The sequence below is a fragment of the Salvia splendens genome, chromosome 4, assembly GCF_004379255.2.
Source record: "Salvia splendens isolate huo1 chromosome 4, SspV2, whole genome shotgun sequence".
Classification (NCBI taxonomy): domain Eukaryota; kingdom Viridiplantae; phylum Streptophyta; class Magnoliopsida; order Lamiales; family Lamiaceae; genus Salvia; species Salvia splendens.
Genome location: NC_056035.1, coordinates 35,760,969 through 35,779,600, shown reverse-complemented (window position 1 = coordinate 35,779,600; position 18,632 = coordinate 35,760,969). Strand labels below are relative to the sequence as shown.

The 18,632-nt window shown below is 34.1% G+C and overlaps 2 protein-coding genes and 1 pseudogene across 2 annotated transcripts; 2 read left to right on the top strand and 1 right to left on the bottom strand.

Annotated features, from left to right (window-relative positions):
* The first annotated feature begins 93 nt into the window (after positions 1-93).
* On the top strand, positions 94-4,831 carry LOC121799704 (cyclopropane-fatty-acyl-phospholipid synthase-like). Its single transcript, XM_042199149.1, is given in 20 exon segments — positions 94-149; positions 266-344; positions 943-1,066; positions 1,172-1,352; positions 1,447-1,469; positions 1,553-1,701; positions 1,795-1,897; positions 1,975-2,070; positions 2,416-2,468; positions 2,580-2,703; positions 2,926-2,988; positions 3,065-3,124; positions 3,394-3,555; positions 3,646-3,719; positions 3,832-3,925; positions 4,057-4,094; positions 4,096-4,179; positions 4,268-4,348; positions 4,440-4,545; positions 4,627-4,831. Coding segments are annotated over 18 exon segments (1,659 nt in total). The 5' UTR covers positions 94-149; positions 266-344; positions 943-973; the 3' UTR covers positions 4,702-4,831.
* Positions 4,832-11,734: 6,903 nt separating this feature from the next.
* On the top strand, positions 11,735-18,160 carry LOC121799702 (annotated as a pseudogene).
* LOC121799705 (major allergen Pru ar 1-like) lies at positions 17,740-18,604 on the bottom strand. Its single transcript, XM_042199150.1, has one exon. The coding sequence runs from the start codon at positions 18,362-18,364 to the stop codon at positions 17,888-17,890; it is 477 nt and encodes a 158-aa protein (XP_042055084.1). The 5' UTR covers positions 18,365-18,604; the 3' UTR covers positions 17,740-17,887.
* Positions 18,605-18,632: the final 28 nt, after the last annotated feature.

Sequence of the window (18,632 nt, the reverse complement as noted above, 5' to 3'; positions counted from 1 at the left end):
AATATTTGTTAGTGAATGTGGCATCATTACAATATACTTATTTCTATTAAAATGATTGTTATGATTTTCTTTTCTGCAGCTTCTTGGTCTCACTAAACAACTTGCACCAAAATGGCTTTCACAAAGTTATGTCGATGGGGTAGGTTAAGGTAGTGAGTTTCTCAGATTCTTTAATCCAGAAATATCATCTCAGGAACAAGGCATGTTCATACATATTAAATGTAAATAGACTCTTATAAGATTTTACTACATGGTTTATTACCAGATTAAGAAAGAGCTGGAAAGTAGAGGCTGTCAAGTGAAAACCAGTTCTGAAATATATTCGGTTTTGACCAATGACAAGGGTAAGTATGCGTCAACACACTAGTCCTTGTTTTCTCTCATTACCCTATTGTTATTTGAAGTCTTAGCATATAAATAATATATTCATCGTTCTATTAACATGAGCTTACATTTTGCACATGAGTGTAACAAAAGAATGATGCAGGCTTTGTTATTACATACAAGGATGCAGGGACGGATCCAGGAATTTATATGAAGAGGGGCAAAAATATATATAGACAAAATTTAAGAGATTTAAGAGGGGCAATTAGTGAAAAATTAAAACAAATATATTTTACATGTATAGATTATGTATATGTGATGAAATTTGAGGTGGGGCATTTGCCCATGCTAACTAGTATCTAGATCCGTCCCTGCAAGGATGGATTGGAAGAAGAATATGATGGGTGCATAATTTCTGCACGTCCTCCAGATGCTCTAAACATCTTAGGAAAACAGGCGACATACGACGATTTAAGAATACTTGGTGCTTTTCAATATTCCTACAGGTTTCCTTTGTGATAATATTTGCCTTGTGAAACTTTTCCCTGTGATGGTAGATTAATATTTTTTCTTATGATTAATCTCTAAAGTCAGTAGTCGACTGAATTTGTATTACAGTGATATTTTCCTTCACCATGACGAAAATTTGATGCCAAAAGTCCGAGGGGCATGGAGCTCTAGGAATGTTCTTGGAGATAGCAATGACAATGCTTGTATAACGTATTGGCTCAACAATGCCCAGGTTTTGCACTCTAAATCATATGATTTATCCATAAAAAAGATTTTCTATCAACTTTGGTAGCTAGATAACCAGTTTTTGCGACTTGTTTTCTCGATGGATGTACAGAATATTAGTGAACCCACAGTTCCAATTTTTGCGTCTCTTAATCCACCTTATACACCTAAAGATACATCTTTCAAGTCATCAACTAGACATCCTATACCATCAGTTGCTGCTAGCAGGGCTTTGTCAAATCTCAATGATATCCAAGGGAAGAGAGGACTATGGTTCTGTGGAGCATATCAAGGTGCAATAAAATTCTTTCGAAGCTTTTTCAGCAATCCATTAAGTTGTGTATGATGACTTATGGTCTCTTTTGGTATAACCTTTTATACTTCCAGGCTATGGCTTCCCTGAGGATGGGGTAAAGGCATATTTTGTCACACCATAAGTACAATTTTATTCCTACCCAGATTTTTATCTGTTAACATGAATTGATCTTAACAGGCAGGAATACTTGCTGCAAACAGCATGCTTAGAAAACATTATACTTATTCAAACAACCCCACATGCATGGTTCCATCTTGTCTTGAAACCGGGGCATGTTTTGTCGTTACGAGGTTCCTTCAGCGCTTTATTGCTACTGGATGTCTAATGTGAGCTTCTAGTATACATTATAAAATAGTACTGCGGTATCTGCTTAAAGAGAATGTATACAAGTATACAACTGACAATTACTGTCGAAACAGCTTTTTGGAAGAAGGCGGTAAAATCTTTACATTTGAAGGTACAAGAACAAAGAGCAATTTAAAGGTCATTGTGAGAGTTCACAAACCCCAGTTTTATTGGAAGGTAAGATTAGGTTATTACCCCTAAAAAATAGTTAATTTTGTAAGTATTTATGGTCAAACTGAATACTGTTCTCACAGGTCGCAACTGAGGCCGATTTAGGTTTTGCCGATGCCTACATTAATGGTGACATTTCTTTTGTTGACGCAAACGAAGGTCTTCTCAACTTTCTTCTAGTAAGCAAATGGATCCAAAATTAATAATACTCCTTCGTCCACAAAATAGTCTAATCTTTCCATTTTCGTCCGTCCACGATAATTACTTTCATAGTACTAAAAATGGAAAGTTACTTCCAATTGTTATTCACTTTTCTCTTTCTCTCTCCTACTTTATCTATATTTTCTCTTTCTCTCTCATACTTTACCTACTCTATCTCTTTTTCTCTCATACTTTACCAATTTCGCATTAAAACCCGTGTCGTCCACCAATGATATTTGATGAACTGAGTGAGTATGGAGTAACTTTTATCTCTTCAACTATCATTATTTGAATATATAATTTATGGGACTTGTATTGTGCAGCTGATAATAAGAAATGCAGAGATTAATGCATGTGCCGAGTTAAACAAGGAAAGGTAATTATAATCAAGAGGTATTTCCCTGTGTATGTGTGTCTGTGTTGATCTGGTCTGATTGCTTTATAGAACGTAAGACGATGATATATTTTACTGTGTTGATATCTCTAGGAAACGGTGGACACCATTTCTTTACACATCTATAGCAGCAAATGCAAAAAAATTCATCAACCTTGTTTCCAGGAGGAACACAATGATCCAGGCACGGCGTAATATCTCGCGCCATTATGACCTAGTAAGTGGCCATATGCTTTAAAAAGGATTATAACTAATTATATACTAACAAAGTATATAAATCTTTATTAATTTCTTTTATTTGTTATTCTTGTATGCAATATTCTTAGTGGATGTGCATGTGACATCAAAGTCATAATTTTTTGCATAACGAGTACATTGTGATATCTTTATACTTCAATTGTTTCATTGTAATTCAATTCATTTTTATTTCTTTTGGCAGAGCAATGAACTGTTTTCTCTATTCTTGGATGAGACAATGACGTATTCTTGTGCAATATTTCAGGTGATACTAATGATTTCAAATGTTCAATATCTGCTGGTGGTCTGTACCATATTGTTACTTCATACTGTCATTGCAGAATCCATTAGAAGATTTGAAGAATGCACAGCTCCGGAAAGTCCATACTTGGATTGAAAAGGTGAAATTCACTGGCACATTCCTTCAATCTCTAATTGATCTTTAGGGATGATAAAATTGAGTAAATTTATGGGAAAGGTTGAATACTTAGTTACTCATTACAGGGTGAAATTTAGAGTGAATAGATAAAAGCTGTAACTATGTTTCTTTCTTTGATAAGATTTATATATTTTACATAATAAATTTATAACATAAATCTAATCCTTTTTTATTGTGGATGGGGCTCGCATAGTAACTCTCATATGCTGAATATATCCCCTTCGAGTACAGGCAAGAATCAATAAAGATCATCACATTCTAGAGATAGGGTGTGGATGGGGAAGTTTAGCAGTTGAAGTAGTGAAAAAAACAGGATGCAAATATACGGGCATTACATTGTCAGAAAGTCAGCTGCAGTACATAGAAGCGAAAGTGAAGGAAGCAGGTTTACAGGTAATAACATTTTATGTAGTTGTTTTACACACATGTAAAGAAAAGACTTCCCATGTTTGTGATTTCTCAAGTTATTGGTTTTATTATCAGGATCAAATTGAGGTCCTTCTTTGTGATTACCGCCAATTGCCTAAGAACTACAGATATGATAGGATAATATCATGGTGAGTCCATTGTTTTGATGTTTCCAACTAACCCAACCTCTTGAATTAATTTGCTGCTTTACTGTAATGACATATGCATATGCATGATACAATTCTCATGCTGGCTTTTCAGTGGGATGATAGAACACGTGGGGCATGACTATATGGAAGAATTTTTTAAATGTTGTGAATCTTCATTAGCAGACAATGGTATTCTTGTTCTTCAGGTAACCTCTACTTTTTCCATTCTTAGTTTCCCATCAAACCATAGTGTCTGATTTTTGTTGTCAACAACAGTCTTGTTTTTTCCACTTCACCCAATATAAACTATAAAAAACTAGTTGAATTTTTTCATCAGTTCATAGCAGTAGCTGATGAGAAATATGAAGAGTGGCGGTGCCACGGAATACATATTCCATGGTGGATGTGTGCCTTCACTTAACCGAGTAATACAGGCAATGGCTGCAGCATCCAGACTTAGGTGATAAATGTTTTCAATCTTAAAAAATATGTGTGTGAGGTATTGTATAATTTATTAATGCATGTCTCATTGGATTGATTTTATGCAGCGTCGTGCACCTAGAAGAAATAGGATATCATTACTACCACACCCTCAGAAGTTGGCGTCACAACTTCCTCCAAAACCGAAGGTAATTAAACTTGATACATCTATCTGCACTCCTAAACAGTCAATTCTTATTATTATTTCAAAGTTGCTAAAGGAAATTTTTGTATTGTTAGTAAAATTCATGGTCTTGGATTTGATGACAAGTTCATACGGACGTGGGAATACTATTTTGACTATTGCGCTGCTGGATTCAAATATTGTGTTATCGGAGATTTTCAGGTAACACACAAGCTTTTCTTTTAAACATTTTCTCTGTTACAAATAAATGACCTATGTTTTGCTATTTCTCATTAATGACAGATTGTATTAAATAGACCTGGTGATGTTGCTGCATTTGGGAGTGCTCCATACAATCGTCTGCCTTCTGACAACTAATCTTTCGGGTGTCTGCTTTCTGTTAGTTGAAATAAGGTTTTACTCTGTTTTAGTCTTTAAAAACTATTTCAAATAAATGAAGTGTGACATTAACTTAGGGCATCCGCAGTGGTGCGGATGTCCCGGCGGACATCCCAAAAACACCTCCTGCCACGTCATACGGACTTCCCACTGCGGATGCCACGTCATACGGACATCCCACTGTACAGTGGCGGACATCCCCAAGAACATCCCGACGGACTTCCCACATTAATAAAAATTCACAATTTCACAAATTAAACAATTTAAGGATTTAAACAATTTACGGAATTAAAAATTCGAAACGAATATGGAATAAAAAATTCATTAATTAAAAAAAAAGAAAAGTACATTACACCAAAATAAAAAAAAATACATTTCAACAATTAAAAACTCCATCAACGACGACCCCTCCGTTGCCATATTTCTTCAATTATATCGTTCTGGAGTCGAATATGGGCTTGTTTGGCGCAGGTCGGCGAATGTACAGACTCGATCGACATCGTCATGGGGTATCCCCATGCGTACATTGCCAGTGGCCACGCCATGGCTTGGACCAGCAGCATCAGCATCATCATTGGCCCAATCAGTCAGCACTGGACCTTCATCTTCGACAATCATGTTGTGCATGATAATACATGCGTACATGATGTCGGCGATGCTGTCAACATACCACAGTTGTGATGGACCCTTCACTGCCGTCCATCGAAACTGGAGCACACCAAATGCCCGTTTGTTCCTCCCTATAGATCGACGATGGATGGGTCAAGGTACCGCCGGCTCCATGGCCGCTTGTTCCTCCCTATCCGCTGCCTCCCGCACACGTGCATGAATCAGCTGCATCATGTGTTCATAATGCTCACCACTACCACTACCACTACCACTACCATCCATTACGGATATATAAAAGAAATTTAGAGAGAGAGAAACTTGTTAAAACAAGTGGTGTGAATGAAATGAAGTTCAACGAGCCGTATATATAGACTTTTAAACAAAAAAAATTTAAAAAATCAGGACGTCCGCACGGCCGTCCGTCGTGTCTCCTCAATGGCGGACGTCCGCGGAACGCCGCAGAACTCCGGTGTCCGCAACGGACATCCGTATCCGTCGCGACCTTGCACAATGGCGGACGTCTACCGGGACGGGCGCCATTGCTGATGCTCTTATAACAAGGAGCTTCTCTTACTATAATATTGCAACAAGGCTGCAGCAAGTAGTACATCTGCATTTTTTCAAAAGTCAGGCATTTGTTGATGGTTTAAAACCAACACCACCCATGTATCTTGGTTTAAACTGAATTACTAGTACTAATATAAAATAAACTCTTTAATTTATCTGTGTAAATACCAAACTATTTTAATCTTTAACATTTATTTAATGAATTTTCCACGAACTTCTATAGTAAATATAGGTGATGGTTGGTTGTTATGACTAATTATCATATGATAATTCATATAAGATTAAGTTGTAAGATTATTTTAGTCGGGTTATTTGTGAGATTCAATCTCATCAACCAAATATAATACGTAAAAAGTTAATCATGAGATATAATCTTGCAAATGGAACGAGCCTATATAAAATTGTGATAATCAGGTATTGCAAAGTCCCGATATTTACTAGCGGTCAGAGTTGCTCGTTCAACTATCCATCGGAGAAGATTTTTACCAGTAATAAAAGATAATTGAATCAGAAAATAAGTTACTATAAGGAAGATAAACTGAGTCTCAAAATGATAACTACTATAAAACCCTTTTGATGTTTGTATGTTTCATTTTAATTTTACGAATCGTAAATAAAGTTTTTCAGCATGTTAAGATCCATCATAAATTAATTTTATAAAGTATTCAAAATCTCAATACTCCCTCCATTCCATAGAAATAAAAATTTAAGAGACGGAATGAGTTTTAATATAAAATTAGCAAAGTTGGAGAAATGTAAAAAAAAAAGTGATTGAAAGATTATTAGTGAAAAATGAAGTTTATCTTATAAGAGAAAAAAGACTTATGAGAAATAGAAATGAATTATTTTTGTGGGATGGATCGAAGTAGGAAAAAAAACTAATTTTATAGGACGGTGAGAGTATTTATTGAAGCGCCCATTAGCCTACAGCCTCCTGCTTTGTTTTTGAATTTTCGAACTCACTCTTATCTCAAACATTTAGAAAATTATTACTACAAATATTGTAGTGACAGAGTCTGGCCAGTTTCAATGGCCCTACTACTAGAAGGATTTTATGGGGCTAACCTAGCCTTAAAACAACTTTAATTAATTAATATCAACTCTAACAGTATTATTACTCAAAAGTCAAACCTTATTATTATACTCTTTCCATCCATAAAAGTATTTTGGGATGTCATAATTAAATTCTCATTTAATTTTTTTTTAGTAGTAAGTGTGTACGACTACTATTACCTAAACTACCAGAATATTTTATCCATGACAAATCAAAATAATAATTAATCATTTTATACACTTACTATTATTCACATAAATTAAGAATGGAGTAATAATATTACATAAATTAAGAAATAAAAGTTTACCATATCTTAATTATTCCATAAGCCAATAGTATAAAAGAATTATCTCACTCCGAATCAAGTGCAAGATAACAAACGCATTAGGTATTACTCCCTTCACCCCTCCCCCAACTAAAAACGTTTACCCAACCAAAAATAATTAAACAACACACATATTTAATAGTAAAAAATAATTAAAACTATCACAAAATAACAGAAAAAATATTAGTAGAAAAATCATTTGGCATATCTAAGTTTGGCGGTTAGGACTCAATACTGCAGCTCAGGAAAACTCATATTCTCTCCGTCCCTGAAAATTTGTCACTTATTTCTATTTTCGTTTGTTCCTAAAAATTTGTCATTTTTCACTTTAATACTATTTTTTTATAGTAGACATGCATTCCACTAACTCACCCTACTCACATATTATTATAAAACTATATAAAAGTATGACTTACATGCTACTAACTTTTTCAAACTCACTTTCTATTACATTTCTTAAAATTTGTGTCGGGTCAAATAGTGACAAATTATAAGGGACGGATGAAGTATTTGATTGAAAGGGTAAAGTGTGTCCCACATTCCTTAAATCTCGAAATGATCATCGCAAATGCTAAATATTAGAAAAATATATATTATCTATATTTTCTTAAAATTCGAATTTCCTTGAATAAATTAAAAATGAAAAAAATTATCTTAGATGTTCTATCATAACAACCAATTTTCTTTGGTTTTGCATTTTAAATTGATTCGCTATTAATCCCATGTCTATAAATGTATATTTAATTATTCGATATTGTATAAATTTAAATAGGTTCAAGTAAATAATTAAAGGTTACATTGGGTTCGAGAAATAAATGGGTAGCAAAGTTATGAGTTGTTATGGATTCGAGACGGATATGAATAGCGAAATTATGGATATGAACCTGTACAACTTTACAAGTAGATAGACATTATATTTAAACAAATTTGAATCTGAAAAATGTTTAATGGCTTGATACCAAACCTATTGCCATTCTAAAGATGACATCTCCAGAGCTAACATAGTTTGATATATAACTCCTTATATCAACTTTTATGTGTATTACCTTTAGCTTAGTCTATCTTTTAGCTACCTCCAATTAATTTGTTGAATCAAAATGTTAGCTATACATTTAACTTAGTCTATCTTTTACGCTACCTTCAATTAATTTGTTGAATCTAAATGTTAGCTATATCTTTAGCTTAGTCTATCTTTTACGCTACCTCCAATTAATTTGTTGAATCTAAATGTTAGCTATACCTTTAGCTTAGTCTATCTTTTACGCTACCTCCAATTAATTTGTTGAATCTAAATGTTAGCTATACCTTTAGCTTAGGCTATCTTTTACGCTGCCTCCAATTAATTTGTTGAATCTAAACCTCCAATTAATTTGTTGAATCTAAATGTTAGCTACACCAGTAGCGGACGCAGGATTTCAACTTTGGGGGTTCAAATTATGTTAACGATTGTAGTGTATTTTTTGATATTTGTCTTAGATCAAGTAGTTATGGCATGGGTGGTAGGAAATTATGAGATAGTATATAGATAGATAATGATTGACCAATAATAAAAGGACGGTGACAATAACTCATATATTCCACAACTTATGCTCTAGAAGGGGCATGTCGACGACGAGTATCACTTTGATCTTGGGCAATTCCCTTGCCCCGATCACCACCACGACGAGATGAAGACATGATATAAATATTTATGGAAATTGAAAGTGGAGAATAGAGAGTAGTGTGATTGTGTGAAGATGATACCGAAAACCGGCGGTTTTTCGTCAATTTCAAATTTCAAATTTTTAAAAACCGCGGCGGAACCGGCGGTTTTTCGGTCGAAACCGGCGGTTTCCGTCAACGGTTTCTGCCCAAACCGGCGGCCGTGGGAGCGGTTTCTGAAAAGGCTAGGAAGCAGGCCTGAAAAGGTGTCGGGAGTTGTCGGGAACCGCCGAACCGGCGGTTTCAGCGAGACCGGCGGTTTGGAACCGCCGGTTACGGTTCTTCAAAATTCGCAAACCTGAACCGGCCCGTCGGAACCGGCGGTTCCGGTCCCAGTTCGAACCGCCGCCGACGGTTCCGGTTCGGAACCGCCGGTGACGGTTCTGGGCCGGTTCGTCCGGTTCGGTTCGGTTTGGAGACCTCTAATGGGACCCAAAATGATAAAGTAAAAAAGGAAAAAAAGTTATGATAAATGGATATGGATTATTTCTGAGGGACGGACGAAAAAAGAAATTCAGTCTATTTCTATAGGATGGAGGGAGTATACAATAGTGCGATACACAACAACATTTTTTTATAAAATAATAAAGAGTAAAGGTCAATTTTAGTCCTAAACATATGATCAAAATACGAATTTAGTCCAATACATTCACTTTTTTGAAAAACAGGTGCATAACAAATGACGCTGAAGTAGTCCTTTTTTGATGTTTTCGTCAAAAAACTAACGGTCAACGCTAATTGCACAGTGACATGACCGTTAGTTTTTTGACGAAATCATCAAAAAGGACCTCTCAGACAAGGATTTCATTTGATATAGACCTGTTTTTCGAAAAGTGAATGTTTTGGACCAAGTTCATATTTTAGTCATATGTTTAAGGCTAAAATTGACTTTTACTCAAATAATAAACCATAGTTCTGAATGTATCACTAAAAAAAGTAGCTAAGAGTATCTCCAAATGGGAAAGATAAATTGAGAATTTATATTTCTCATTTACCTTCTATAAAAGGTAATTATATCTTCTTACAAAGAAATGAGCTCCAAGAGAGCTCCAAGAGAAGAGATAATAAAAAAAGTAAGCAAAATAACTAATTTTTTTACCTTTTGTAAGAAGAGGAGGTAAATGTACATTTCAAAATTGATTAAAGAATGCATAGTACCTTCACAAATAAACTTCATTGGAGAATAAATTTTTATAAAGAATAAATAAATTTGGTAGTTATTTCTCTCCACTACATTTACCTATTCCCATGAAAATGCTCTAATAACCCTTTAATAACTTTTTACTAAGGTTAGAACTCGCCCCAAATGATTTTCCATAAAAAATTACAATAGCTTTTATTTATAAAAATAATACTTGTTAACAAAAACAACTTCTAATAATAATAACCACCATATTTATTTATTATAACCATTTTTTTTATAAAAAGTGTATTACTTGCATAAATTGGATATGGGTTGAGTAGAGTTTGGGCTAGATTTGGGTTCGGGCCAGATCGACCAGCCCAATAGCATAGCTGCATAGTAGGGCCGAGCCCGATCGCATAGGTAAGTATTTGGTTACGATTTTCATAACCTATTTAGTTTTGAAGAATTCGTTTATGATAGATTTAGATTATGAGATTATTTTTATTAAAATTTTGTATTAACATAAGTAACATAAATGTTGATTAAACGAGAACAATGTTAATATATGTATATGTGGAGTGATCAATTGCTAACTCACTTTCTAATTGCTAACTACAACTAATTTAAGACTATAGGATTTTAGAAATCTAGTGGTCTAAAATTTACCACGTGTAATTTTTGTTTTTATTAATTAAATCGCAATTGATAAAAAAAACTACTAAATTAGGGTTTTGAATGAAAATGTCAATATAGTATTTTGAACATATCAACACAATGCTTTGAGAATGTCAACACATTGCTTTAAGAATGACATTGTACATATATTATATTGACCTATTTTATATACTATGTTAACATTTGTTGCTCTACGAAAAAATTGAAAATTTTTGATTTTTTTTACAAATTTTGAGATCGGAACATATGCAAGTGAGATCTCGTTAGAATCCTTATGAAATTATCTTTAATTTGATATATGTTGTGTGAAAAAATAATTTAAGTCGAGAAAGTTATATGTGTTTTAAAGTTATTTGATATTTTTTAAAAGTTAGTTACAACTAATTTGTGGTAAATTGAACTTAATACCTTTATTGACGTTTTTTGTTGATGACATTTCGAGGCTATTGATCTAGACCCTTGATTTGAATATCTAATGACTATTATTTAATTGTAGTTAGCAATTAAATATTGAGTTAGCAGTATAACACTCGCCTCTATTATGTATATGATCGTCACTTCAAACAAATAAACTAACATTTCTCTATATAATAGGAGTAGATTAATTGATTTTATACTTATATTTCACAAATATATACTATTAATATAGTTCCCTCGTCCCACAAGAATGTACATTTTTGGTTGAACACAAGGTTTAATGTATAGTTAATAAGATAAAAGAGATATAAAGAAAAAGTAATTAAAATATTATTAGTGGATAATGAATCTAAAATTTATTAGAAATAAAATAGTTTTTAAAATTAAAAAAAAATGCATAATTTTATGGGACAGACTAAAAAGGAAAGAGAGCGTACTCGGACAAAGGGAGTATAACTTAGGATAATTCCATAATTAAAATTAAAAATAAAACCAAAATCATTATAAATAATTCAAAGAAAATGAGAAGAACGAGAAAATGAGTAAGGGCCTGTATGAAATTAACTGTCGATTGTCACTCAACAATATGATGAAAAATCAAGAGCCTGTTTTACCATCCAAAGATATGGTTGGAAACAATCATCAACTGCAAAACAGATGATAATGATATAGTAGTAAATATGTAATATATTGTATCATTAGATACTTGCCCATCTCATATTCGACGAAATGCCTGACTTGTCACCAGTTCGGCCTTTACGGAATCTGGTGATTTTACCTGTCTGGGCATGGGATATGCATATGATTCTTCATCTTTTCTTGCTTTCCCATTCAACTGCATGCGGATGTTGTTATGGGGTTATCGGAACGATTGATGCTAGAAGATTTGGTGGAAGCTGGGGACACTTGTGCAGTTGTGTTCTTCACAAAATACTTTGTCTGACCCAATTAGCCTGTATGAGTTTTTGTCAATAGAGTTCCATTCGTTGTTAATCCAAAAACTGAAATTTTATCATCACTCTTTAGTGGAACTAATGCGTTGTTTACGTGTGATTCATTTATTGGACAGGCTATGTATCCGGAGGTGATGGAACTATTTGAGAGTGTTGGAGTTGATACTGAGGTTTCTGACACTCAGTGTTGGGGAACTCGAAATGGACTCTCAAGTTTGTTTGCACAGAAAAAGAATGTGTTGAATCCATGGTTTTGGAAAATGATGAGGGAAATCATTAAGTTCAGAGACAACGCCTCTCTGTAAGTATTATCCTAACAACACTGAGCCTCTTTTGGTATTAGAGTTAATCCCTTTTCAAGTATTTTCTCAATGAATGTCTCCAACAATTGCAGTTATATTGAAGAGCTCAATAACAATCCAGATATTGACAGGAATGAAACATTGGGGAGCTTTGTCCAATCCCGTGGTTACTCTGAGATATTCCAGAAAGCTTTCCTTGTATGACTATTAAAAATCATACTTGTCCATGTCATGCAAGCAAAGATCTGACTTTAAATTATGTTTTTGTTTACAGATTCCAATTTGTGCTTCAATTTGGCCATGCTCTTCTGCAGTGATGACCTTCTCAGCCTATTTAACACTTTCATTCTTGAGCATTTTCGACATTCTTGAGGTCGACATTTACATTTGTTAGTGAATGTGGCATCATTGCCATATATTTCTATTAAAATGTTAAGGTTATTTTCTTTTATGCAGTTTATTGGTCTCACGAAACGGCTTACACCGAAATGGCTTTCACAAAGTTATGTCGATGGGGTAGGTAGTGAGTTTCTTAGATTTTTAATCTAGAAATATCATCTGAGGAACAAGGCATTATTCATAGATATTAAATGTGAATAAACTCTAATAAGATTTTTCATATATAATTCTTTACCAGATTCAAAAAGAGCTGGAAGGTAGAGGCTGTCAAGTGAAAACCAATTCTGAAATATATTCTGTTTTTACAAATGACAAGGGTAAGTATGCATCAAACACTACTCCTTTCCTGTCTGCTCTCATCACCTTATTGTTATTTGAATTCTTAGCAAAAAAATGGTACTATATTTATCTTTCCATTAATGCGAGCTTACATTTTTCACATGAGTGTAACAAAGAATGATGCAGGTTGCATTGTTACATATAAGGATGGATTGGAAGAAGTATATGATCGGTGCATAATTGCTGCACATCCTCCAGATGCTCTAAACATCTTAGGAAAGCAGGCGACAAACGAGGAATTAAGAATACTTGGCGCTTTTCAGTATGCCTACAGGTTTCCTTTATGATAATCATTATCTTGTGGAACTTTCCCCTTAGATGGAAGTATTTTCAGACTAATCTCCAAAGTCATGAGCCCACTTCTACTCTTGAACTCTTACTACAGTGATATTTTCCTTCACCATGACAAAAATTTGATGCCAAAAATTCGAGGGGCATGGAGCTTGAGGAATTTTCTTGGAGCTATCAATGAAAGTGCTTGTATAACTTATTGGCTCAACAATGTCCAGGTTTTGTGCATTGAATCAAATGATCTATCGATTAAAATGATTTTCTTCCAACTTTAGTTGCTAGATAACCCAGTATCTTGCGACCTGTTTTCTCAATGGATGTACAGAACATTAGTGAACCCAGGGTTCCATTTTTTTTTTACTCTAAATCCACCTCGTACACCCAAACATACTTCTTTGAAGTTGTCAACGAGCCATCCTATACCATCAGTTTCTGCAAGCACGGCTTTGTCAAACCTCAGTGATATCCAAGGGAAGAGAGGACTTTGGTTCTGTGGAGCATATCAAGGTGCTAAAAATTTATCTAGAAAATTTTTCTGCAATCCATTAAGTTGTGTATGATTACTTATAGACTTTTATGGTATAATCCTTTATGCTTCCAGGCTATGGCTTCCCCGAGGATGGAGTAAAGGTATTTTTTCACACCATTAGTACAATTTTTATTCTCATTCCTATTTTTATTCTATTAACATGAATTGATCTTGACAGGCAGGAATACTTGCTGCAAACAGCATGCTGACAAAACGTTATACTCATTCAAACATCCCCAGATGCATGGTTCCATCCCGTCTTGAAACTGGTGCTTGTTTTGTCGTTGCGAGGTTCTTTCAGCGATTTATTGCTACTGGGTGTCTAATGTGAGCTTCTAGTCAACATTATAACATATTGCGTCTTCGGTTTCTACTTAAAAAGAATGTATACAACTGATAAATTCTGTTGAAACAGCTTTTTGGAAGAAGGTGGTAAAATCTTTACATTTCAAGGTACAACAAGAAAGAGCAATTTACAGGTCACTGTGAGAGTTCAGAAACCTCAGTTTTATTGGAAGGTAATATTAGGTTATTACCCCTAAAGAATATTGAATTTTATAAGTATTTATTGTCAAACTAGATTCTGTTCTCACAGGTCGCAACAGAGGCCGATTTAGGTTTTGCCGATGCCTACATTAATGGTGACATTTCTTTTGTCGATGCAAATGAAGGTCTTCTCAACTTTCTTCTAGTAAGTAAATGGATCCAAAATTCATAATATTTGATAACTTATAACTCGCCAATTATCATTATTTGAATATATACTTTATGGAACTTGTATTTTGCAGCTGATTATAAAAAATGCAGAGATGAATGCATGTGCTGAGTTACACAAGGCAAGGTAATTATAATCAAGAGCTATTTGTACGTTTATCTGGTCTGATTGCTTTATAGAACGTAATACAATGATATATTTTACTGTGTTGATATTCCTAGGAAACCTTGGAGACTATTTCTGTACACAACTTTAACAGCAACCACAAAAAAATTCATCAAGCATGTTTCCCGGAGGAACACACTGATCCAGGCACGGCGTAACATCTCGCGCCATTATGACCTAGTAAGTGGCTATATGTTTTCAAAGCATTAAAATAATTATAGAATAACACAGGAATACAAATCTTTATTACTTTGTTTAATTTGCTATACTTCATTGTATGCAATATTTTTAGTGGATGTACATGTGACGTCAAACACATAATTTTTGGCAGAGTAATGAATTTTTTTCTCTGTTCTTTTTATTTCTTTCATCGTAATTCAATTTCATTTTATTTCTTTTGGCAGAGTAATGAATTGTTTTCTCTGTTCTTGGATGAGACAATGACGTATTCTTGTGCAATATTTCAGGTGATACTAATGATTTCAAATTTTCAATAGATAGATCTGTTGATGGTCTGTACCAATATTCATAGTTCAAACTGTCATTGCAGAATCCATTTGAAGATTTGAAGAATGCACAGCTCCAGAAAGTCCATATTTTGATTGAAAAGGTGAAATTCACTTGAACATTCCTTCAATCTTGAATTGATCGTTAGGGATGCTATAGTAATTAATTTGATATATTTAACTACTTAAGCTTTGTGGGAAAGGTTGAATATCTAGTTACTCATTAAAAGGTGAAATTTAGAGTGAATAGATCAAATCTGCTATAGCTTTCCTTCTCTGGAAACTTAATCAGCATGTGCTATTACAGTGATCGAATATTGAAGAGTTCGTGTTTCTTGATGGGATATATTTACACTAGACTGGAAGAGTGGAGCAGTTTCCTTAAAAACCCTTAAATTTCCAGTTTTCCACCCACCCAGAAAACCAATAGTATATCTTAGCTTATTATACTGATAATAGTAATAACAAAACTAATAATACTTGTACTCTATCTTTATTACTCCTAAAAGAGCCTTGTTTTGCATAGTTTTGTTTGCATACTATATCCCTATTATTGAAGCTATACTACTATACATTATCTATGTAACTATTACTATTATAAAATTATATTGTCTTACAAAATTTATTTCTACCTATAAAATGATCATATATATTTGTAAGGATGGTTTAGTAATTATATATGTAGTTTTATTACTACATTTGATAATCCCTTCAAGTACAGGCAAGAATCAATACAGATCATCACATTCTAGAGATAGGGTGTGGATGGGGAAGTTTAGCAATTGAAGTAGTGAAAAAAACAGGATGCAAATATACGGGCATTACATTGTCAGAGCGTCAGCTGCAATACATAGAAGCAAAAGTGAAGGAAGCAGGTTTACAGGTAATAACATTTTATTTAGTTGTCATAAACACACATGTAAAGAAAAGATTCCCATGTTTTTTATTTCCATAATAAATTTTATTATCAGGATCAAATTGAAGTTCTTCTTTGTGACTATCGCCAATTGCCTAGCAACTACAGATATGATAGGATAATATCATGGTGAGTCCTTTGATCTAATGTTTCCAACTAATTCAAACTCTTGAAGTAAGTTTCTGCTTAACTGTAGCTACATATATATATATACAAGACACAATTCTCATGCTGAATTTGCAGTGAAATGATAGAACACGTGGGGCATGACTATATGGAAGAATTTTTCGAATGTTGTGAATCTTCATTAGCAGACAATGGTATTCTTGTTCTTCAGGTAACCTCTACCTTCTCCATTTTTAGTTTCCCAGCAAACCAAATTGTTTGATTTTTGGTATCAACAACAAGGGTGTTTTTGTCCCTTAAATGATAAACTCATATAAAACTACTTGATTTTTATCTCAGTTCACAGCAGTAGCTGATGAGAAATATGAAGATTGGAGGCGCATGGATGGATTTGTCAAGGAATATATATTCCATGGTGGATGTTTGCCTTCACTTAACCGAGCAATATATGCAATGGCTGCTGCTTCCAGATTTAGGTGATCCATTTTAATAAATGTGTATAAAATGTATAGTAATTATTTATTGATGCATTTCTCGTTAAATTGATTTTATGCAGCGTCGTGCACTTAGAAGAAATAGGATATCATTACTACCACACCCTCAGAAGTTGGCGGCACAACTTCCTCCAAAACCGAAGGTAATTAAACTGTTCTCCTTAACAGTTCATTCTTATTTTTTTTTGAAGTTACTGAAGGAAACTTGTGTGTTATTAGTAAAATTCATGCTCTTGGATTTGATGAAAAGTTCATACGGACATGGGAATACTATTTTGACTATTGTGCTGCTGGATTCAAATGTTGGGTTATCGGAAATTATCAGGTATCATACATAGCTTTTCTTTTAAACACTTTTTTCTGTGACTAATTAGTGACAAATTTAATCTTGTAAGTAATGTTTTATTATTTCCCATTAATGACAGATTGTATTAAATAGACCTGGTGATGTTGCTGCATTTGGGAGTGCTCCATACAATCGTCTGCCTTCTGACAACTAATCTTTCGGGTGTCTGCTTTCTGTTAGTTGAAATAAGGTTTTACTCTGTTTTAGTCTTTAAAAACTATTACAAATAAATGAAGTGTGACATTAACATTAGAACAAGGAGGTTCATAACCATTTCTAAAAAAAGAGGAGGTTCATAACCTTTGGCGACCTTTAGTTTATGATTTTATACAACATATATATTGCTTTGAACTTTATGTTTGTCATAATCTTTGGAGTACTTATTATCAATCAAATCATAGAAGTTATACTATCTATTATCCACCAATTCTTGACATCAAGATATCAAAAGTACTAGTACTATACAACAAACTTATTACTTTTATAAATCATTCCACACGTAACGTTCAATTTAGAAAATAAATCACCACAATTACAAGAAAAACAGCTTATTCAGTTACACCACATTATTCATTCATTCATTCACTCACGAAGGTTTTTCAACTTATAATTAACAGTCGGGATTGGCTTGAACATATGCCTCGATGGCTTTGAACATAGCCATGGCCTTCTCTTTCCCCTCTTTGATCTTCTCCTCATTAATCTCAGTGTCGCCTTTGGTGTTGTAAATGCTCCTGTTCTTGCAGATGCTTCCTCCATCTTCAGTTGGGACGATTTTGATGTGATAAGTGATGGATTGAAGAACTCCAGCAAGAGCATCACCATCAATGATGCTGTAGGTGTGTGTCAAGTTCTCTTTGTCGATGGCCTCCACACGGTGCTTAGCGCTCTTATACTGACTCCCTTCCCCAAAGTGGATGATCTTCACAGTCCCAACACCGCCATCTCCTTCCAATATCTCGACGCTCTTGATGGCCTGAGGCATGATCTTGGGGATGAGAGTGTCGGCGTCAAGCACCACGGCCTTAAACATCTTCGCAGCTGGGACTGATGATGGGATCTCAATATCATAGGTGATGGCAACCATTGTTTCTGAGCTAACTTTAAATTGGTTGTAAAGTATGGATAAGCAATGGGAGTGAATTCGAGTGTGTTTATGTGAAATGTGATGGGAAATATGGGAAACACACTTAGCTATATGTAGTGTCAAAAGAAGCTTCTTTTCCACGAGTTTTTCCGAGGCTCAACTACAATTTTAGCATGTCAAAGTATATGATATTTTTTTGCAATTAGAAAACAAAGAGCATGAGTCATCAACCTATATCGTTAGCACCTCTTTGTGGACTCTTATATTC

Excerpts from the sequence above, each read along its gene's own strand:
- LOC121799705 (XM_042199150.1), bottom strand. The coding sequence starts at position 18,364 with ATGGTTGCCATCACCTATGATATTGAGATCCCATCATCAGTCCCAGCT.